The 24,225-nt window shown below is 43.5% G+C and overlaps 1 protein-coding gene across 1 annotated transcript; it reads right to left on the bottom strand.

Annotated features, from left to right (window-relative positions):
• Window positions 1-372: 372 nt before the first annotated feature.
• On the bottom strand, window positions 373-23,797 carry CDC6 (cell division cycle 6). The gene is made up of 12 exons (XM_066628130.1): window positions 23,736-23,797; window positions 22,339-22,521; window positions 21,298-21,555; window positions 20,211-20,410; window positions 18,936-19,111; window positions 18,213-18,319; window positions 16,525-16,664; window positions 14,203-14,303; window positions 5,469-5,533; window positions 4,444-4,661; window positions 3,312-3,452; window positions 373-1,487 (listed from the first exon to the last, which is right to left on the bottom strand). Exons 2-12 carry the CDS (start codon window positions 22,514-22,516, stop codon window positions 1,401-1,403), a joined length of 1,671 nt encoding a protein of 556 aa, XP_066484227.1. The 5' UTR covers window positions 22,517-22,521; window positions 23,736-23,797; the 3' UTR covers window positions 373-1,400.
• Window positions 23,798-24,225: the final 428 nt, after the last annotated feature.

Here is a 24,225-nt window from a genome sequence, read left to right as displayed (position 1 = left end):
AGGTTGTAAGGGCAGGACAACCTGCTTGTACTTGCTGCTGCTTTGCTTATTTCCATATTCTTCCAAAATTTCAAAAATGTAACATTGCACTCATGAGAGCTAGAAGCATACCTGCTTTGCCATATCTAAGAGCTTGGAAGGGCACACTGAAACAGCCTCAGAAAGTCCAGATGCTGCCACTTGCTTCCGTTGCAATCCTACACTATAAACTAGCTACTTCCTCATTTGCCAACAAGCTGCTGGAAATGCAATACCTCAAGAATGGAATCATTAATTCCCAATTAATCGGTACCACCCCATTCCCTAAGAAAGCTAATTCAAAGATGTGGATATGAGCAGCCAAACTACACAATGCACACACCCACACACACATCAAAACCATAAACAGACTGTTTTAATCTGTAAATTAAAAAGGGGAATGTTAAAACTCTCAGCTGCTAAAACATCTGGCTGGAGGTACATTTCATTATGTCAGAGACTGTTAGTGCATTAGAGGGGGCACCATCCCAACATTCCCTCCTCACGCTACAAGCCACTCCAGGAGGAGGAGCGATGTGGAAACATGCACAGCACTTTGATCTGTAACTAGACTGTTCAGAGAAAAATTGTAGGGGAAAAAAGACAGGCAGAAAAGATGCCAACTCAGAAGTCAGCCTCTGTATGGTACATGCACGAACGCCACGCTATTAATAAGAGCGTTAGATTCGTACAGACAAAAGCAGCAAATCAATCAACTAACTTTTTGCAAGAAGCAGCTCAGAAATAAAACACATCAGCTCTTTGCCCCAGGCCTAAACCAGCACCAGTGCTGTAACTGCGTACGCAGCTCATAAACGTTAAGGCGCTCAGAGCCCTCGGGTCTGTGTCTCTCTCTCACTAAGCCCTGTTGCAGATTCTAAGATGCTAAGCCTCAGCATGACTGACATCTGCTTCACGGAAATAGTCCAACTTCAAAGGAGCTCGGGAGAGGAGCTGCTGCCTTCTTATTTCCTCCTGCGACATTAACGGTACTGTTTCTATGAACGAGCTCTCTTGCCGATACCCTTCATCCTCTTTCATCTCTGACGTTTTAAGACAGACCAGAAGTAGCACAGGCGGCTCCAATGCGTGAACAGGTAGGTGGAGAAAAGGTAGGTGGAGAAAAGGATGTCAACACTTGGGGGGGGGGGGAATCCCACTGAAATTCAAAAAGGGGACTGAGAAGGGGATGGTAGCAATCTACAGGCAACACGCAGAAGTCCACATCCTAAGTACAGCAGAATTGGATCAATCCCACCCAAATCTCAGTCAGGCAGAATACTGTACAGTTGACAATAGGTCTTTCTAAATAAATCCAGGCTGGGCATCTTTATAACAAGACACTGATAATTCTTGTACAAGGAGCGAGTCGAGCAACAATTTTAAAGCCCTCCAGCCAAGATACTGCCGATCAGGACTCCATCCTTGAGGGCATGCTCTATATCCTTCTCTTCTATCTTCAGGAAGACCTAGAAAGAAAAGTGATGGGAAGCGATGAGTGCCCAATTGTTGCTAGAAGATACAACCCCAAGAACACATTACAGGATGATGAGAATTTCCTGGTCTCTGTTTAGTTGACAAGGGAGAGCAGGTGCAATAATGCTCTGGAGGTCTTTGTACTTCCTCCATTCAGTATTTTATTTCTACCCCCAATTCACAGCTAATGCTACATTCAAAGCAAAGAAAAAAATCAGAACATTTTTCCAGTTTGCCAACATTTAGCAACTGTGCATCATTATCTTCTTTCTTGCATAATATATTATTCTGGCTGTGGAATATAAACTTCCCTCAAGCTCACAATTCCTACGAATCATGGTTAGCTTTGTCTCCTTGTGCCATAGCTGGATTTTCACTGTTAAGAACTGGCCTCACCCTATAACCACACTGCACCTGAGAGACAGGAAAGTCAGGTGTTTTGCCTCTGGTTCATACTCTGGCATCCCTCAGGACTTCTGCATGTGCAGGGCCTTCTTTAGAGTGCAACACCCCTTCTAAAGGGAGTGCTTCAAGACTTGCTTCCTCCATAAATTCAATCAGCAGAGCCACTTGCCACAGTTTCCAGGAGCCATGAAGGACAAGACAATGCAGGGACCTCCTCTTCCATACAGTAGAGCCATGACCACTGTTTGGCACACTGAAGGTGAAGGCAGGTCTTATATGTGAAGATCAAACCCACCTAAGCAAGAAACCACTGGGCCCTTGCACTGTGCTGCATGTGCTCCTTCTCTTGTTGCCTACAAGAAAGTGATGCAGCAATACCTGTAATAACAAGGGGAATATGTTGCCCAAAAGTCGTGCATTGCTGTGTAAAACAGCGCTATGGGAGAAGTCGATGAGACAGGAAATTGGGCTGGATTGACCTCACGCTAACCAGGATAACTGCTCTCATTAGCTACAACAGCTGTCAAATCACACCAAAGGATGAAGAGGGCTGTAGCAAAATGGCATTAAACGAAGCAGCATTTATGAGAGGTACTACTATACTTGAGTCCTTTGATTTTTCCAGCTCTCACGGCCATGCAGAGCCTCTTTGGTCAGCAATGACAAAAAGGGGCTGGCGCCGTGACCCTCTCATGACTGTGGACTGTCTATAAACAAAGTAGAGTGTGAAGGTAGCAGCTTTTCAGCCAACACAAAGCTAAGATAGACCTAGGAGGAACAGGAAGCTGCACCAAAGAAAAGAGCCAGCAGTATATTCCTCAGCATCACAGCAGTTTAGAACTTAAGATTCTCCAAAGGAGACAGAAACCAGGAAAATACAGGATGAGTCATCATTGCTCAGCATTAGTTCTTCCAATAGATCAGTAGGTGGAAAAACAGAACTCTTTCAAAAGAGTTGTGACAGGGATCAATGTAATAAGGAAGCATTACACACACTGAGCCCTTAGGGATAGTGTGGGCTCTTAATCTAACAACTTCAGAGACAAGGGATTAACTTCAATGTTAAGAATTGTCAAGGCAAAGCACCTCCCTTTCTCTGGGACATGTTTATCATCAACGACAGTTCAGATCAAGATAGGGTTTTGTTCCAATATTAACTAGCGGTTGATTTCTCCAAATAGAAGAAACAGAGTGAGGTTATTTGTCAACAGATCTCCAAGGAATTAAGGCAAAAGTCTTTACTTTGCCCTGTTACCCAAGTTCCTAGGAAAGGAATTTCACCATGCAAAGCACACTGTGCTTTGCTCTACTACCGAAATACGTGCTCTGCCACCAACATATGCATAAGAGGCTTGGATTCAATTGTCCCCTTTGCAGACCCACCCATAGCAGAAGTAGCTCTGCAGTGCTACCTTGGTTAGTCGGGCTTCTTTAGCCTTCTTCAGCCCCACAATGCCCCTGGATTCCAAAAGGGCCGAGAGTGACAGACACTCTGATTGGTCAACCGCTCCCACGTGTTGCTTCCGGCAAACTTTGCTGTAGGCCTCATGAAGCTGGGAAGAGGAAATATTAGTGAAAAGAGAGCTTCTGAATACAAGGGAACACAGACAAGCATGCATGATAGAACTTGCTCGCTCTGGCTTCATCAGAACACCCCAGGCTAGCTTGATCTCTCATCAGGGTACGTAACTGGATGCTGCTGCTGATTGTGGCTCACAGCACCCAGCCAAGGAAGTTGCTCAGAAGCCAATTCATCAGATCAGTACACCCCTCTGGGCTATGAGCTTTGCTACTATGTTGTGTACTTCTAAAAAAAGGAACAGCAGAGTGAAGGGAATAGAGACATCCTTCACATGCAATCACAACAGATCCAGAACATGTATTAAACATCTCCCTTTGCTCACAAATTCATCAGATGGCCTCAAGAAAATAATGCTTGCCATTTCCCTAGTTGCAAAACTGGAATTATGACTGCTTGCAGTGAGTTGTGGAGTAAACTAGGGAACAGTCAGCCAAGCCTGCCTATCCTCATCCCTGTATCAGTCTCCCTTGCAGGAAAAGACAGGAACTGAAAGAAGAGCTTTTTGCTTTTCCTCCACCCTCACCCCTCCCAACCCAGCAGATCCTCAAAAGAGGACAAGATGGGAAATAAAGTAGGTAGTTTTATAGGTGCAAGGACGTCTACCCACATCGCACCAGAGTACATTTCAAACAGTTATCTCAGAGTTTCCATTCAGTTCATAAAAAAGACTTCCATCAGTAACCACATCTCAATAATTCTTAAAAAAAAAAAAAAGGAGTATAGGATGTGTGGCAGGACAGGTAGAGGGAAATAGATGATACCAAATACCTGGCAGGTTTCTGCACTCTAGTTCCGAGTGTGATGGCCACAAAGACAACCGTGAAACATTTTTAAGTAGGCCCCTGGTAAGATTCATGTGCTTAACCACTGTAACCTGCGTGTCACCTAACAAAGCATTCTTCCAGCTAAAATTGCTACAACACATGCACACAGCAGCACTTGGAGGAAATTTGCACACTTACCTTTCCAAAGGTCACCTCTTTAGCTTTCTGCTGCTTGACTAAGAGCAGCAAGGAACAGACCAAGATTTTCTGTTGCAATGGGAAGGAGTCAGCATCACCACAGCTGTTACCAGCTGCCATCCGGTTGCCGTACACATCAGAGATCACCTGGGACACGTGGACCAGTCCCACTTGTTTGGGCATGGTTGAGTCTGTGGCTGCTTTAGAAAGAGATTTGCCTAACAGAAGCAATAAAAGGGGGGGGGAACCAGTTGGACACAGCAGGGCAACACAGTTAAATATCTGAAGGCAAAAAACAAGGCAAGCTTCATTCCCATTATATACAAAGAGTGCATGTGTTTATATCCTATCTTTCATCCAAAGAGTTTTAGGTGGCAAAATCTAGGCAGCTTCCCACTCAAACCAGATCTAGTTTTGTCCATCTTTACCAAGGCTGTTGAAATTGCATGCTTTCAAACCAAGTGCTAACGCATGTGAGCCTGGCCCCCCTAACTTAAGCAAACAGAGATCATGTATTATCTAGAGTATGTGCTATTTATACCCTGCAGCAAGTCTGTGGAGATGAAAGCAGGGCTGGACACAATCTTGCAGCCTCAATATGTGTTTCGCGCACACAATGCGCTGAATAAATACACAGCCCCAAACCTGCAACAATTTATAGATGTTGTCTGGGAAATGCTCTGAAAAAACGGACACTGCCTGTCTTTTGCTACCTATTCATAGCAGTTCCACACCTGGCCTTTTACACTACTCATGTTACACTTAAAAGTCAGCACCAGAGAGGAGAGGCAGGGAGCAGGTGTAACCTCCGTCTACAGGGCTGTCTGCTTCCTGAATGCTGGAAGGGAAAATACGTTTTGTGTCAGCCATCTGCATGAACACATCTTCCCCACAGTACGTCTACACAAGTCCCTGGAAAGATGTGCTACTAATCGGGATCAGGGAAACACTTAATGAAACATGACAGCATAGCGCCACAGCCTATGACCTGCTTAGGGGGGGAAGAGTGGAAAAAAGCTACTTACAGGCAGGCAGTGGTTTAAGGACAGCTTGGCTCCTCACATCTGACTCCACAATTTCAATGGCCCTCCTAAGGACAAGAGTAATGTTTTAGACCAGGGTGTTAACTTTTCTGAAATATGCAACACACAGAACCACTTTGGATTTTTTTTCAATCAAGTTGTGTGCAACAAAGCCTACTGTTTAATTTGACAAACCAGTAGCTTCCTCCCCAAATCCAAGAGTCACTTCCCAACACATTAGCATCAGTGCAAAAGACACAAATTACAACCATGCACACAAATTACAACCTTATGTTCCTGTCACATTCTGTGTCTGTTCATCGCTCAGAACAACCAGCAATAAAGGAAAGGCAGCATTAGACATCAAACTGGATAAAAAGGAGTATCTCAAATGATGCCATGAAAAAATTAATATAAACAGCATTCTACAAGTTTACTGGGCCTTGACACATTTTGAGCAACTTCATTTTCCCTCTGAAGCAATAGTTGCATCAGATCTTCTTCATGAGAAGTTCTCTTCCCGAGAAAGCATCTTTCCAGTAAAACTTTTATATTTTAAATGAGTCAGTGTATAAAACCAAGAGATTTTGTAACACCTTCTGAGGTTCTACACAGCAGTAATAGTTTGAAAGAGTGAAATTTGGCTGCTCTCTAAGAAACCTGTTCAGCTTAGCCACCCACTTATTTCAATTGGGTGAGCTACCCATACAAATGAACAGGCTGCATTATGAACAGAGCCTATACTAATATGGAATCTCAAATGTTCAAACAGAGCCAGGATGGTGTGATGGTTCTGGTGTTGGACTTAGACCTGGAAGATACAGGTTCAAATCCCTGATCTATCACAAAGCTTCCTGGGTGACCTTGGGCCAGTTGCTATCTCTAAGCCTCACCTACCTCATAGTTGTTGTGAGGACACACGGAGGAAAGGAACCCTGTCCTGAGTTCCTTGGAGGATAAGTGGCATAAAAATGCAAAAAATAATTGTTCCACAGCAGTGAATTAAGCAACACAGCACACCAAATATGCTTGGTCCTCTGACAACAAGTGTATCGTAGTGCAAAAAACTTAAGAGAAGCTACCAAGTGGCCAAAGGGGGCAGCTATTTATTTTCACTATTGCAATTCCAATGGAGATAAGTGGATTCTTTCTCCAAAAACCAGGGTGATGTCTAAGGTGCCATCATGGAACATTTCAAGCAGAAATGTCTGAAGCCTGCCAGGGGACGAAGAAGTAGTGAGGTAAAATGATGATGCTTGTTGACTTTCAAGAGGGCGAGGACAGTTATTCACCCCTAAGATGAGTAAAGAATTTGAACCACTTATATCAATACTGCAGCACCCTCAATTACTTCACAGAGCAATATAACTAAAAAAGACAAATCCCTGCTTGGAGAGCTTACACACACTCAACTTAGACAAGGGGGCAACAGAAGAGGTGGAGGCGAGCAAAATCAGTTACTGTTTTTCAGCTGAGGATGAGGACTAGTTGAACTCATATGGCTTCACTCAAAAGACTAGTTTTAAGAAGAGATGTGAGTACCCCAAGCCCTCAAAAGTTAGAAATGTTGGCAAACACTGAAAAAAACTTTTACATTTTCTTTCTTAAAACGATGACCGCAATGTTTCCCAAGATAAGGCTTTAAAATATTGTTGTAACTGCCTTTTATTCTTTTAAAATGCTTTCTAATCATTATGAAAGACCATCTATAGGATTAAGCAATCACAATTCCTATACACTACACACACATACAGCTATCACATCTGTTCACCCACTTCAGATTCAACCATCTTCTGCAGCATGGGAAAGAAACTGGGCTGTGTTTGGAAATACACATTTGGCCCTTAATCTCAAAATTGATTAATGGTTATTAACACAGTGATCGGTTAAGCAGGAGGCAGATTTATCTTTTTCCAGAGTTACAGCAGTTTGAAAAAGGGATTGTTTTGATGTGTATACTCATTCTGACTCTAATAGACATTCCATGCTTTTACATAGTTTCTTCTGTTCCTGGATGACATAATATACTATGTACATACTATATGCTGATATTATCCAGTACAGAGAGAAGACTGCTTAAGTCCAGATAAGAAAAAACCTTCCTAGTATTTACAGAAATGTTGATGGTCTCTGTTCCAGTTTTTATTTTTCCCCTGTTGTTACAAGTGGCAAAAATTAAGACCATGTGGTACCTCTGGCAGCAGCGAGTAACTGATTCATCTCTAGTAATGGCGATATTTGCAGTTATTTTTTGAATAAAACTAATGCATTTGTACTTTTAAATTTCATAAACAGTATAATGTTATGTGCTAACTGCACTGCACACAATACATACCAATTTCCTTAAACTAGTAAAAGAACTTTAGATCTACCAAGAAAATATTGCATACACTTCAGTTTTGCCCCAGATTTTTGTTTTTTCCTCTGTTTCAAAATTTCTGGAAATTTGACATCTCTGAAGGACAGAAGAGAGGGATCCACATCGGTATTTTGGGAAGGAGTTCAAAGCCACATCGTGCCATAGATGCGGTGATGGCAATAGGCCTAGATGCCTTTAAAAGGAGATTGGACAGAGTTATGGAGGAAAGCCCATTACCCATCATGGCTTGTAACTGGTATGTGCAAGCACCTAGTTTTAGAAGGCTATCCCAGAATGCCATATGTAAGGAGGTAGCAACAGGATACAGGTATCTTGTTTGCTCTCTGATCATCTGGTGGGCCACTGTGAGTTACAGGAAGTTGGACTAGATAGGAAAAGCCCTGCTGGATCAGGCAAAGGCCTAAGTTCTTATGCAGCTAAAGGAAAAGGATTCTGGATCAACAGGAGCAGCACTGCCATGGAATTCTACCCACAAGTTTCCTTAGTGGGAGATTTTCCCCAGCAAATGTTGGACGAGCATCTGTCCCAGGCATTTTATATCTAGGACAGCCATTTTCAACCACTGTGCCATGGCAAATTGGTGTGCCATGAGTGGTCCACAGGTGTGCCACAGGAATTTGAGTGAAGGTCATTTATTAATAGGGCTAATGGTGGATGTGAGCCCCCCACGGATAGCATGGTGTGCCTTGTCAATTGTCAAAAACCTGATGGTGTGCTTGACAATTTTAGTGCCTTGTCAGTGTGCCATGAAATGAAAAAGATTGAAAGTCGCCGATCTAGGAGATCAGGATAGAGGATTTGGAGAAAGTTAATCAATTAGGATGATGGGGCCTGAAGTTCTATGAAATTTATTTTGAAGAGCTCACCCCAAACAAGTCATGCTCATATACACCAATACCTTGCTTCCACTAGAAACTTGCTAGTCCAAGCAGGTTATAAGTTCATCTTTCTGCACTTTCTCCTCCCATCCCCATAGACCTCCTTCTTTGCCCTCTCTTTCCCTGGTTCTATAAAAGCAAAAATGGAGAAAAAAAAGACAAAACAAAACTGAGAGCTGCAGTCTCATGCTGGCCCATGATCCAATTTTTGCCATGACCCAAGGGGTAAAGACAATAGCCTAGAAAGATGGGACACCCAGAATTGTGCCTGTGGTTTTAAAAATGTATCGAACATTTTCTTAGTGCATGGTTATCTGATCTGTAGTTCTCTTTCTTGCCTTCTAAAGTACTGAAAAAAAAGCCACAAGAGGAAAAAACCATACAACCATACCCTACACTTTGAGACCTGAGGTGGTACACATGGCCCATTAATGGGGCTCATTATCATCTTGCCTCTTAATGAGACAAACGCTCTATTTGCTGAAGTGGAAGCAACGCTGGAGGCAGTCTCCCACCTGAAGCCCCAGTGCCAAGCACTGTCTAATTTGAGCGACTCCATAGGTGGTTTGAAGCAAGGTTAAATCTCTCTTTAAGTTGACAATTGTTCAATAGTTAGAACAAAATTTAGGTCACAAATCCAAACAAAAACAAACAGTTAAGAGATGCAAAATTATGTTGACAACAAAGAATCCTGCTGATTTTGAAACAGAGCTAGATAAATGATTTTTTATTCTAGTGTTTTGGTTTGGCACCCCATGGGTTAAAAATCTCTCTCGTCCTACACCTCTTGCAGGGATGCAGCCAAAACCAAAAATGGGATGTTGGGCGTTATAAAACTGCATGCTTCAACTCTGATCTCTTTATTAGCAAAATTACAATCCTACTTTTCTTCTCAGTTGGGAACTCAAAGCAGCTAATGATGTTGAAGTCATTCATGTATAATTAAAAAAACAAACAGTCTGAGGTGGAGAAAAGAGTTGTGCTGCCACACTTGTACTTTAAGACTGAATATCTGGGCTCAATGGATGGCCTGAAAAAATTTAATACTTTAGCTCAGTGAAAGCTGCATGGATTTGGTTGGTTCTGAGATGGGAGACAACACAAGGAGCCCCGCAGAATCTGCTTTGACTTCTAGCAGGGACGGTAAATATGGGGGGGAATCATTTAAATTCCAAAAAAGCATGCACATTTTACAAACAGAAGAATCTGCTTTCTTGGGAAATGCAAAGGGAAGCATAGTACTGTAAATAGGCAAGAGTCTGCTCATTAAAAGCAGGTGTCTATAAGAACATCTCCCAAACATGATAAATCTAAAATTTAGCATGGAAGCAGAATTTTGCAACTACTGGGCAGTCCAATCCGGCGCTCCTGGTGCCCAGGGCTGCAGCAGTGCCAAAAATGGCTGCTGCTTCATCCTGCACACTCTGCAGGCAGCACCAGTGGCTCCTTGGGAGAAGGGGACTTTCATCTCCTTCCCCTGGGTAAGCCAAGTAGCCCTGCAATGTGGCCACTCAATTCTATGTCGACCCGAGGAGCCGCACAGAATTGTGTGGATCCGTGTCAGGCCACCGGCCCAAAACGGAGGCTCAGATCCGGTGGAGCAAAGCTCTACAGGTCCCACCTGCACCCCACCCCACTCCCTCCCCCAGACACACCACCTTCCTGCCCCGAAACGCCTTCTTCTCGCCTTCCCCTATGCCCCCACCTACCTCTCTGCTGTCCCGCAGTCCGCGTGACTGCTGAGTTGTGGAGCTCTGCTGCCCCACAGTGCTCGTCCAACACCGGCCAGCGCTGGGCTAGCACTGGCAAAGCACTGGTGCTAGGGCCTGCAAAGGCACATTTCCCAACAGTGTGCGCCAGCGGTGAGCCAGCACACACTGTATAGGATTGGGCCCTCAATCAGTTGTAATCAGGAACACTGTGCTGATCCTGGACTTTCAGGACCGTTTTTATAACTTCACGAAGAAAAAATTCATAGACCTGCTCAAACCCCCCCTTACTTAAACATCCCTAGACTTAACTTGTCCTATTCGACAGCTGCCCCCCAAATCAGCCGCAGGGAGCATGAGGAGTCACACAATTTCCAGTATTCATGCTCTAAGTGTGCATGCCGGATATTTTCCAGCAGAGAGGCCTACCTAGAAGATACCTACTTATTATTCTCCTTTGGTTAGAACCAAATTCATAGGGATGTATAGATTAAAACTCAGTTTTTTGAAGCATCTCAGCTTCTGTTTCTCCACGATCGGTCCTTCCTGATAATCCCCCCCAGGGAAGTACCTTCAAATGCGAAATCAAGACTTCGATAAAAGAAAAAGCTCTACCACCCTCTAACCAGGTGAATAGTGCCATAAGTATTTTTGAGTAAGAGTGACACACACAAACAAAAGATTTCTCTTGGAGGTGAATATATTTCATAATGGCATTTTTTTGTTGTTGAATGAAAGTCTATTCAAATTATGTTCTGGGACCTTCTCAGTTTCCCATGAATTCATGTTCTGTTACTCCTCCCCACCTATTCCCCCTCCCCCAAGGTTTGGATGGTAGCAAAAATAGTTCATGCACACAAATGGGATAAGTGTAAAAAAAAACCAACCATACTTAGATTGTTAAATCAAACCTTCTGGAGAACAATCTTACAGAATATTTAAAAATTGTTAGAAATGCAAGTAACAGTAAGAATGGATACAAAACCCCTACAACAACAAAAATACAGCGAACACAATCCAAATACAGTTACATGCTCTTACAGTGTAATCCTACACATGTGTATTCATGAGTAAATCTCATTGAATTCAATGGGGCTTTTTTCAGAGAAGAGTGTGCAGAGGGTTTCCGACTTACAGATGTTCAAGTTACAAAACATCTGACTTAAAAACAGGTTTCGAAGGGCTTTGAAGCAGTCACAGCTGTGAAAACATCTGCAAGGCAAAACCACTGAAGCTGCCTGGAGTCTATAGAGCAGCTCAATAATTTTGAACACAGTGACCCCTTGCTGTGGCAATAGGAAAGACAACCACCCAATAATGTTGGATAACATTTTAAATCAGAGGGTTCCTGGGGGTAAGAAGAGAATGAAGAAAGCGGTCGGAATGGCCAAGGCTGACTGGGCACAGGGAGAGGGGAGATACTTGGAGGCGCAGGGGAACATTAATACTATAAGAGAAAAAGTAGGCCCTGAATGGAGGCAGCTCCAACAACAGAACACAACCACCTTTTACAACTACCAAGCTGGAAAGGAGGGGGAAAGGTTAAAGCTGAATACGATCAAGGCTCCCTACATCTACTCTCTTTAAAAAGCAACACAGGAAAAACATATTACAATCTAAACCTTTTAGTTTAATTAGAATTAATATGACCAAAAACTAAGACCAAAGGAACATTTGTATGACAGCACCCTCCTTTTGCCCACAGGCAAGTGTTTGAATTACACTGGCTCCTTGAGTTATAGACAGCTGCACAGGCATTTTCACAGTATATTCCTCAGTGGTGCTTTTGTGCAAGCACAATAGCACTAGGCCAGCAAGAACCAAATGTTAGGCTTAAGCATTTATTTTTCATGTGTTTTACTGCCCTTCCTCCAAGGAGCTCAGGGTCCTTGGAGGTCAGTGCATGGGTCAGGGTCAGTGCATGGGTCTTCCTTCTGTTCTCACAACAACCCTTTGAAGTAGATGAGGCTGAGAGTAACTGGCCCAAGGTCATCCAAGAAGTTTCATGACTGAATGGGAATCTGAACCTGGAATAGTCCAACTCCTAAGCCAATACACCAGAGAACCCTGGAACCCAACCTCTACTTAAGTAGGCGACCTAGTGTATAGTATAGGATTATAGTGAGAGTTCCAAGTACATATGTAATGCTCTTCCATTGAAATAAATGGAAGTATTTATTTTAACATTTGATCTATCCCCTATGACTGCAACTGTGTTACTTAACTCCACCAAAGAAATCTAGCCTTTTACATGAAGTCCTGAAAAGCAACGTGCTTTCCCTTCATCCCAAGTTTAATTACTGACAATCCCCAAGTTTCATAACCAGATAAACTAATATTTTCTTCTACCATCCAAGTCTCAAGGGTGCGTGGGGAAAAAAAAAAGAATTTCTTACAGTGGCGTTGAGGATTATACAGTCAAAACGCAAGCTGAAGGAGGGCAGCACGCCAAAAAGCAAAAAAGTCAAGTGCTTAATATATCCTAATGGTTTGACTATCTGTTGTCATTTTTCAGACAAGACAATCTTATTTCACTGTCTAAGCAGCAGCAGTTCACTTAGAGCACGCTGTTATCAAAATGACTGCTCTAGTCTAGTGCCAGGAGCTTCACGGGGAATTCCCTGCAGGTGTATAAAAAGCCCTTTTCCCTCATTCTGATACATCATCATTTTTATTTGAAGAACAGGGCAAATATTAAAGAAACATGTTTCAAGTGAACCGGAGGGCAATTAGACAGTGGTATCAGATGGTGAAGAAGAGACCCATATACACCTTCTTGAGCTCCTTGGAGGAAGAGTAAATATAAATGTCAACATCAACAACACAGTTTACGTTTCTGTTCTCTGAGCATTTGCTTTGCTTCTGAGCTCTGAGCATTTGAAGCTTTGCTTCTTTTTTTATTACTTGACATTTAAGAAGAATATTCTTCCTCCCATGAAGTTCAGGCTGGCTGAGAGCTATGCCACTCCCTACAGCTTGACTAACTCAAGTAAGCTGCCTGGAGCTATTTGTTCTGCAGATTTCTTGGGGTGGTGCCCATTGTTTGCTCCTAATCTCTGCTTTTGGTTTGGATTAATGTGTGCTGCAGGGTCTTGCCTTGGGACAGGACAGGTTTAAAGAATTCAGTTCCCCAGCCTTTAGGTACCTAATCTACTACCAAAGAAATCTGACCTGAAAGCAACAGCTCTGCTCTTTCCTCTGCCAGGGAGTGACCCCTGTCACCTTTCATAAGAAAAGCCCTGCTGGATCAGGTCAAAGATCCATCTAGCCCAGCTTCCTGTACCTCACAGTGGCCCACCAGATGCATCAGGGAGCACACAAGACAAGAGACCTGCATTCTGTAATTTTTACTCTGCTCTGGAGGCAAACCCAGGCAGAGGGGGCTACCAAGCCAACCCCCAAGTGAGGTCAAGGAAAGCAGAACGCAACCCCTATAAAGCAACTTGCAGGGGAAAAGAAAACACTTCCAAGCACCATAAAGATGTCTGCTTGAGAACTGTTAATGAGAGCCTTTTGCAATCCAAATGTAATTAACCAATCTCTAATCGCAGCAGGGAGGATCAATTCCTCTCACCCTTCATAGGTAATGGGCTGTGAACATTTCCAGACATTAGCACAGTCAGGAGGCAGTGCTCTCCCTGCTCACCACAAGGACGTGAGGGCTCTCTCCCTCTCTCTCAGGCAGGGGGACTGAAGACCATAATGAAGCTTTAAATCACATCCTATGTGCTGTAATTAGCCCAGATTTTAGAGTGCAATATATTCTTCACCTGCAGATGTCCAACGCTTTGCGAGCATCACCAGAGATGGCAGAGACTTTTCGAGCACAGAACTGGATGGCAGCATTGTCCAACACCTGCTTCCCTGACACCTTAGGGACAAAGAAGAAAAGTGGGTAGTTAATCTTGAGAGTCCCTCTTGGGCAACATCTTGCTAGTGTCAAAAAAATACTGACACTGTTTTGGGCATGTATACAGACTGTTCCTTCACTGCAGCCCAAGACTTTGCACTTCATCAAACCTACATTGCTGCTACTATTCTCCAACTTCCTGCCTTATCTGGTACCATCAGGAAGTAGCCCAGCTGCTAAGAGAGAACAAGAATCTCAGAGCAGGAACTACAGCTAAGGTCAGGCCTCTTGGTTTATCAGGCTACTGGGTTATATGAGGACAGATTCCAAGTAGTTTGTAACAGACGGGTACAGAGCTCTCAGCATATACACTCTTCCCTCTTTTTAAGTACCGTACTTTCACCATACAGATATTCACTTATCCATACTGTACATAGCAAGTAGTCCCTCGTTATCCATGCCAACATTTTTTTTAAAAAAGGTCTGCGAATGGTGGTGGGGGGAGGGCGAAGGACCAAGTATTTCAACAGCGGAAAGGTCTGTTTCCCTTCCCATTTCACCCAATGGGTACATCACCTCTTCATTTTGCACTACAGAGGACAAATTTGCCTCCCATGCAAAGTTGAGGTCAGATCAAATTTTGGATTTCTCCCCCTGGTACGAAAGAGGTCCAGAAAGCATCCCCCTTCTTGGGTGTGCACAGGGCTTTAGTGAAAGTGCCCTTCAGGACCCTTGGACTGAGCATGGCTGGAAAGAAGCTCTCCATGCGAGATGCCCAATGGGTAGCAGGTTCTCATTCTTTACAGTGAAATGCACATGAATTGCATGCTCCCTTTTACAGTGTAGCTGTTTTTGTGCATGTTTCTACAAATTACTGTGAATATGGGTCCTAAAGAACAGAAAAAGATGGAAAAAAAATCATGGAAGACGTGGAAAAATGTGTGACACATAAGAGAATTGCTTGTAGTTTGCAACTAAAGCTTGAGGTGCTAAACCTCACTCTACAATACTACAACTAAAATTTTCATTGTCAACGTTAACACTTTATTGATGCTGTATAATGTTATTGAATGTTTATTCTATTTTACTGTGTCACACTATTTCTTCCTTGCGCTATTAGGCATTATGGCAAACTTGAAATGAGTTAGAATTTTTTTCCATTGAAATTTATGTAATAATTGAACATGCTGGTGCTGCTTAACTGTTCACTTAACAACAGACTGCATATATGACAGTGGTCAAAGCACAATAAAGATGCTCTTAATGAGGCTCTTAACCCCTGCTAATTGGGTAAGAGGCACTTTTTCAAGTGGGTGCTCTTCTTTTTAGCAGGGGGAGAGTAACTGGCCCACATCACCCCAGCACTGTCTGTTCTAGTGGCTGTCTGCTGGTATTCATTTTTGCATCTTTTTAGATTGTGAGCCCTTTTGGGACAGGGAGCCATTTAGTTATTTGATTTTTCTCTGTAAACCGCTTTGTGAACTTTTAGTTGAAAAGCAGTATATAAATACTGTTGATTGATTGATTGATTGATTGAGGCAATCGTGTCTCCCATAGTGGCAGAGTTGTTTCCACAACAAAGAGGCTCTTAATGCAAAGAAGAGGCAGTCTATCTCCAGTAGCCTGTGCAGTCAGCTAGTATCTGGCAGGGAGTGTCTGTTTACACAACAAAGGCAACAGATTGGACTGAATGTTCACTTAATGACCTAATCGCATAACAGGGATCGGAGAACTTTCCCCATCATTAAGTGGCGCAAACCTGTATTTGTTATCCAGATTTTCATTACAAGGGCTGTTTTCAGGAACAGATCAGCTACATATAAAGAGAGAAAGGTGTACTATGCCTTACTGGGCAAAGTAGCAACAAGCACCCTTTAGCGTTCTAGCAACATAACGTAATTGCAACCTTCTAAATTGTGTTCTGGAATTACTCCCAGGTCCTCTGCATTCCCTTCTTTTGTCCACTCTGTTTTTACTTGCTCCTACAAACTAGGGCAGCAGAGTATTATTATTCTCATGTCGATAAAACTACCAGTATTCTAAGCCTTCCTTTGCCTTAAGGAAAGGGCCATTGCTCCCTTCTCTTGCAACAAGGAGAAAGTTGGTTTGCTTTTCACCCAAGGGAATTTTGAAGAAGCTCCTGGTCCAATGTACAGGATGGGAACACTTGCATAAGGCTGTAGCCTGATGCGCCTCCCTTTTCCAGGACAACAGCTTTAGAGATGAGCTATTAAGGTCTTACCTGCTTCAAGCGTTCCTGGAGGATTGAGGCAAGCTGGTCTTTGCTATATGGGAGAAAGTTTAGCAGCTGGGGCCTGCACTTGGGGCGGGCCTGCAGGCGTGGCAGAATACGATCAGTGAGATCCAAGGCGTTTGCTATTCCTGTCAAGCAAAAAACTTTTTAGGAGGCAAAGAAGGTACTGGTTCCTACTTGTTCCACTTCATCCCACTTTTCAGTTTGATCCAGAAATGAAGGTTTTTCCCACAACATGCACACTTGGGAGAATTCATCCAGAATCCTCATCTTGCACCTGCTGTCTGAAATGCCAATCATACCCATTCCATTACCCCACTGCCTACACACACATCTGTCCATACTGTATTGCCTTGCTTTGCCAGGTAGCCAACATACAAGGTTGTGCTTCAGCTCCCTTCAATGCTTGCTCTTCAAAAATACAATAGAGAGGTGCAGACCTCATATAGGGCATCACAATTAGTGGCTTTGTCATTTGTTTATCAGATGTTTCTTTGCAACAGGCACGTTGCCATATATTTGCATATTGTGCCAAGTCATCTAGAGCAGGGGTGCCCAAACCCTGGCCCTGGAGCCACTTGCAGCCCTCAAGGCCTCTCAATGCAGCTCTCAGGGAACGCCCAGTCTCCAATGAGCTTCTGGCCCTCCGGAGATTTGTTGGAGCCCACACTGACCTGACACAACTGCTCTCAGCTTGAGGGCAACTGTTTGACCTCTTGCGTGAGCAGTGGGATGAGGGCTTCCTCCACTGCTTGCCGTTTCACGTCTGTGATGCAGTAGCAGCAGCAAAGGAAAGGTCAGCCTTGCTTTGTGCAAGGCCTTTTATAGGCCTTGAGCTATTGCAAGAACTTTATTCATTCATATAAGTTCATCTTTAATATATTCATTCATGTAAACTTATGTAAATTTATTCAAATTTTAAATGTAAATTAATTATTTTTCCCCAGGCCCCCAACACAGTGTCAGAGAGATGATGTGGCCCTCCTGCCAAAAACTTTGGACACCCCTGATCTAGAGCTACAGCACTGCAGGTATTTTCCGTCTGCTTGATCTAGATCGCATAGGTGAGCTGTGCAAGCCTGGCTGGGTTGGCATGTTTGCTTCTTGGTCTCTCTTTATAACTTATACTGCCATTACATGATGCACTGAAGCAGTTATTGAACAACCTTTTCTCCCATAAGCAGCTCAAAGGAGGAGGCTGTGAGATAGATTCTGCTGGAGGTGGTGCTGTGTGGTGCCACCTCCAGGTTTTGGGAGACTTTTGCATAAGGCACCCTTTGCATGGCGTCTCCTCCTCACTGCCATTGATCATCTCACCTTCCAGGCTACAGTAGAAATTTGACCCAACTTGAGTCCAATCTCCACTGCCATTTAGAAGGAAAGGGCACCAGTAGTAGCTTGCCACTGACTTGCCCTTTCTAGACCGGTGGGGGGGGGGGGAGAGAGAGAGAGAAGAGCAGCCAAACCAGCAGCAAGGGCAAAAAGCAGTGGAAGCCAGGCATGGGCATGGGCAGGTTTTGAGATGTGAACCTCCAGAGGTGCTTGTGAACCTCCAGAGGTGCTTGTCTATACCAGCCTCTGACAGTGATCCTGGAACCCTGCTACTCTTAACTCCAACCCTCCTCCTCTGCTCTCCTGCGAAAGTAAGGTTACACTTCTGCATCTTCCATACTAACCAATGAGGACGAGCCGGGATTTGGGGAGGGAGGGCCATTCAAACACCGTGTAGAGCACATCTTGTCCCTTGCTGTCCAGCTGATCCATCTCATCCAACACAACCAAACTGCAGATGAAAGACAGTAGGCATATGAACACCAACCCTTCTAAGGGATAAGGAGAAAGTAATGTATAGAATTTGACAGATGCCCTTGAAAAGAAAAGAGATGCTGCGCTATGTCTTTCCTGCCACACTCTGATAACTCAACACCCACCAACTTCAGATAGCCTCCAAGTGCTTAGCACAGGATTGAAATTGCACATTCTCTGCAAAGTAGCTCCTGCAAAACAACACCAATAAAGGTTGTCTTATTTCTACAGTGCTCTTCCAGCATACAGAGTGTCTTTACAACCATCATTTATCATCATCAGGAGTAACTGTGAACTGGCTTAATCACAGAACATGCAACACATGAGCAATTATTTCAGTTTATCAAATAGTGAGCATTCTTTAGGGATTTTAAGCATATTAACAGAGTGTTCGAGGTAGCACAAGGAAGGCATGCAATTCCTCTTCAAACAGTACTCCTATCCCAAATTGGTTGATTGTATTAATGTTACCAGAATAGGGCCTGATCCACCTTTTGCTAGAAGGATACCACATGCACAACACAGGAAGGCGAACCACTTTCTCTCTGGAGATCAGAAGAGAAAGCTCACATCCCCCAGTGGCTTTTACTCACACCATGGGTGCACCTTCTGCTGTCAGCCATGTCTCCAGTTTTCTAATGACATCACTCCTGGCCTTTCTGTCTGCTCCGGCCAGGTCCAATTGTTCAGCAATTGCTGGGAAAACAGCCTGGGAGCTCTGCAGGGCCATACAGTTTAGGACCACAGTCTGGATCCCAGTAAGCTCAGTCTGCCAGAGACATACACAAAAGAAAAATACAGAGGAGAGTTTTTCAATGGAGTGCTTGTGCATGCCAAGCACGAGTAGCAGACCACCTCTGAGAAAATCCTTTGAAAATTTTGACAACAGGACCTGAGACAGGATTCTGAACACTGGAGGCAACAACCTTCTTGGGCCCTGGAGTGCAATAATCCAACATGTTGGATGGACAAATGCACATTCATGCAGGTAAACTTCCATTCGGCTGAGCCGTACAATCAGGCACAAATGATGAGCACATAGCTCTCTTCCCTGGAAAAGGAACTCTAGAAATCTCTGTTTTGGCCCTCAGTTTACATATATCATAGAAGATGCAGTGTGTGCCAAAACACACCACGTTCCCTTCACACCTGACAGGTGGCATGCTTTTTGTTCTCTCAAGTCCATATTCAAGTTAAATTATGTGAAAGGCAGCCTCAGTCAATACCTGTGTGGTATTTATTCACTGCAAGTGTAAAGCAGAAAACAAATGTTTGTTTCTTGTAATGAACCATGGTTTGAGCATTCAAACGTATAAGCAGCAAATTATGCTTTAGAGTTGCTTGTCCACTTTTGCTCCTATCAGCTCCATAGATTCATTCCTGTAATCCATTACTATGGCTTGTCAACTGAGATATCACGTTAAAACACTTTGCAAGCCCATTTCAAATCACAGATTTGCAGCTAGCCAAACAAACTATGCCTATGGCTTTTGTCCATTTAGACACCACATTAAACCACAGGCCTGATTCAAAGACAATGAAACATGGTTCAAATCACAGGTTGCTTTCAAACCAGGATCTGAAATCTTCATTTCAGATACAGATTTGAACAAATCAGTTTTCCATTTCATCAGAATATTGTCAACTGTGGTTTATTGCAAACTAGAAGCAGGCACTTCTGATCTCTTCTCATACATGAAAGTCACACAAAAGAAAATAACTGGTGTGGCTTATTCTTATAAGAAACCATAGTTTGTTAAAGTCAAGTCTAATAAGAACGAAGAGATTATTCATTTGTAATAAACAAAAAACCACACATTAAGTTTGACAGCAAAGGTCACATGAAGCCTCAGCATCCAAATTCAGACCTTTAAGTCTAGTAGGGCCCTGTTGAAGCAGGCCGTTTTCCCAGTGCCTGGAGGTCCAGAGATATAAAGACTTCCAGGCTTCTCCCCACAGACATGCATCCTGAGGAACTGGTGAAGGATGGCAGTCTCTTTTTCCCTTGCATGCAACTGGTCTGGAACAGCCGTGTGCAGAAGACTCTTTGCCTGTTGGTAACAGGTGCCTGCATTAAAAAAAAAGAAGAAATAATCAGGAAACAAAAAAGGTCTCTCTGAGATCACCTCTTTACAAATTTTGCTGGCAGGTGAATTTGAATTTGTGACCCTTCCAGTTGCTAAATTTCTACATTTGAGCAACTTGAAGCGGGCTAAGTTGCTGGTTCTAAGCAACTTGGAGTAACTGTGTAAGCAAACTGGTGTGTTTTAACCCTTATTTCTTATCTCTCTTTTAATATATACCTTCATACATGACTGTTTGGAGATATTAGTTGTAAAACTATATGCCTAATAAAGGTTTGTTGTATGTTATAACAAGGTTGAACATGTACATCATTTCAAGCTTTCTGTGCTCACACCTACACTATAAATTAGAAGTTTAAGCATCTTGGTTTCCAATACCACAGAAATTGTCATTTTGTGAAGATGCTGAGAATTAACAGTCCAATCCCATCAACACTTTCCTGGGAGTAAGCCCCATTGATTCTAATGGGACTTACTTCTGTATAGACATGCATAGGATGGGGCTGTAAGACCCCCAAACCCATTTTATAGAAGTGCTATGAGTCTCTTTGTCTATAAAGAGTTTCACTGTTAAACAAGCCTGGAAACTAATTTAAATGTGTGGCGCAGCCATGACCTAGGTTCTCCAATCTGTAGGACTGACACAACTAGCACTATTCTCTAAAACATTAAATAACTAGAAAATAGAATGAAAGGAAGAAAGAACACTCTACTAGCACAATGTTGTGCTTAAGTTCCCTGGAAGATCTCAGAGACAGTATAAAACAGCCCAACTGCTAACAGCAATTGTTAACAAGCATATCTACAAAATCAGAAATGACACAGGAGGTGCAGAATCCAGTCCTTCACCATGCACAGTACTGTTACCTACCTTCTTGCTTAAACAGACGAGTACACACCAGCTCTTTCCTTGGATGGTGAAGCCGTGAAGGCTTGGGAGTTTCTTGGCCCCTATGGAAGGGAGAGGGAACCAAACTGCTACTCTTATTTGGAGATGTGGGGGCTGAATGCTCACTGAAGAGTAAACGTCGTCCTTTTGGGGACGTGGGTGGAAAGTTGTTTTCTTTCTTACTTTTCTTGGTTGGGGAGCAAGGTAACAACTGAGTAACATTGCAGAGATTGTCATCTCCTGTGGAAAACAAAGACATCTAGTTCAGAAGAAAGCATTAAGAGGCAGAAATGAAAGTGAATGAAAGCCAAGAATTCAGTGACAAAGATAGGCTGCTTGTCTTTTAGTCTATGCAGAATCAACTTCTAACACAGAAGATAACTTTAAAAAAAAGATTTTTGCTTTTTCTCTTAAAAATGTTCTCTCATACCTAGAAGAATCACTCTGGAAGAAAGTTTTAGGAGAACAGAACTGATGTGCCCTGCCTAAGACTTCCTCCAGACTTTTTTTATTATGTACACTTACTGAAACAATCCTACTAACCCTCCACTTGTTCCTTTCCTGACATTCCAAAAACTCAAGCATTGGGTTCAGAACACATGCAACACACGATTAAGCAGAGCAGTTATTCTAAGACCAACAGTGCCATCAGAGCTACCCAAAAGAATTACCTTTCATGGAAAATGAAATACTCTAATCAGCAGTGGCTCAACAGATATGTAACTAAATAGGAGAGTCAAGAACTATCCTAGAATAGTCAGAAGTGGTTAAGCACAGCCTAACTCTGCATAGGATATAGCTACATGAATACCATAAATGCCACTGTTCAGCTTGGGGAAGTCACTGGGTTTTTCTAATTACCAGAACATGGTATTGTATGCATTGCTGCAGCCAGCAAAAGTCCACTTCTTGGCACTGATTTGCAAAGCTTTAGAATATGTTCATAGGTTGGTGCTAAAGACAGAACATAGAAACATGCCCTACCAGAACATTTTAGGATATTTTGGAAAGAAGAAACCTCACCTAGGCGTTTGCGGGGGCTGAGAGGCAAGATCTGCTCCCTTGAGGAAAGTGGTGAGAGAGACAATGTGGGCAGGTCCACTTCCTTCTCTACAGGTTTGTGAGGTGTCCGGCTGGATTTCCGCTTTGGAAAGTTGATAGTACTCTGGTTTTGGGATTGGGACCTGGTACTAGGCATCATGAAGTCTGATAACAAAGAAAGCAAATACAAGATTAGTATGCACATTCAATAAATAAAACTTTGCAAACAACAAAGTAGCCCCTATAACTACCCTATCTTTCATAGACACTTCTTTCCTATGCACATAATGAGGATAAGAATGGCTTGGAGTGTGTGCCAAATATTTTTCCATTCTCACAGAGCGAATACCATCAACCTCCTACATCTAGGATTAGAAGACAGAGCTTTAAGATGAGCTTTTCAGCAAGCTATCCGCTACTTCCAAATCCCCCCATTTCTCAAGATTAATTACACTCACCCCAGCACAAATTATTGTTGCTGTTATTATTCATAACTCTTAGTCTTGAAAGTGGCCTGGTAATAAGGCCTGTTGCCAGAAGTACCTCTTTTTCCCATACTCTTCCACTTTTCTCCATACCCAAGGCTGGTAAAAGACACAGCATGGGAAGCAGTCAGCATCGCTCAAGAGGGTCCGTTTTAGCCAAGGAGTGTTCAGAGACTGACTCCCTAGTTTCGTGCCAACCTTATACTTTTTGGGGAGGTGTAAGCAAAGAGAACACACACAAACCTAAAAACTCCACTCAGCCTGGAAAGTTATTTGGGTGACGCTGGGCCAGTCACCCAGAGATTATTCAGGGGTTTTGCGATCTGCTATCCAGTGACTTCCTTTTAAAATACATGATTTTAAAACAGGCACAAAATGGCTCTGAATCTGATTGAAGGAGCAATAGCACTAGGGCGTGGGCACAGTACCTCTCTCAATGTTATCAGCCTTACAGCCTTGCAGGAGGTCAGAAATGTAGGCAAAGCACATCTTCCCAAACACCCCAGAAGTCAACACTCCCTAGTAAGTGTGCTGCGGCTTGCAGCCTTAAAATCTGGCAGCAGGGAGTTTCATCACCTAAGCTTTTACCAACATCTACCCAGAAATCCCAAGGTCCACACTCCCTACTAAGCGTGCTTCAGCTTACAGCCTTAAAAAATTGTGTCAGAGAGTTCCATAAGCTAAGCCTTTACCAACATCTACCCAGAACCCCAAGATCCACACTCCTTAGTGAGCATGCTTTAGCTTGCAGTCTTAAAATCTTGTGGCAGGGAGTTCCACAAGCTCTTTACCACCCCGCCTCTCCTTTTCCTTCCAACGTCCCCCTCCACACAGCTTTGCACAGCCCCCCTCCTGACCCCGGCAGCAAGCACACCCCCTTCCCCCCACTCAAACCTTCAGGGCAAGCCGGCACAGCACCTCCGCTCGCTTCAGCAGTCAGGCAGCCTGTCTGGCAAGCAGCGTCAGCCCGCGCGCTCCCTGTAAGCCATCCAGCCCACCCATTGGCTCCCACTTCGCACCCTCCCCTCCCAACCAATCACCGCTCTTCGCGCCAAGTGCATATCATCCCTTTCCCGCGCCGCCTTTGCTCTCCAGCCAATCGCCTTCTTCCCTTCCTGGCGGGACTGTCTGAGCATTCGAAATAGATTCAGCATAGAGCTGGAAAGGCTAGACTACCAAAAGTAACACCACGTGGGATCAAAGGCAAAAGAGGCAAGGTATCTGCATGCTTGCCAATAACTCAGAAAGCCCATATTGTTCATTTGACTCTAGCTTTTTTATGTCTGTACTCCCCCGCTCCCAGAACAGTAGTCAATTCCCATCAAATCTTGGAGGGGGTGGAGAAAGACTGAAGCGAAGTATGCTGGGATATGTAGTCCAAAAA

Source organism: Tiliqua scincoides, chromosome 5 (assembly GCF_035046505.1).
Source record: "Tiliqua scincoides isolate rTilSci1 chromosome 5, rTilSci1.hap2, whole genome shotgun sequence".
NCBI classification, from domain to species: Eukaryota; Metazoa; Chordata; class Lepidosauria; order Squamata; family Scincidae; genus Tiliqua; species Tiliqua scincoides.
This window is presented reverse-complemented; position numbering and strand designations above follow the sequence as displayed.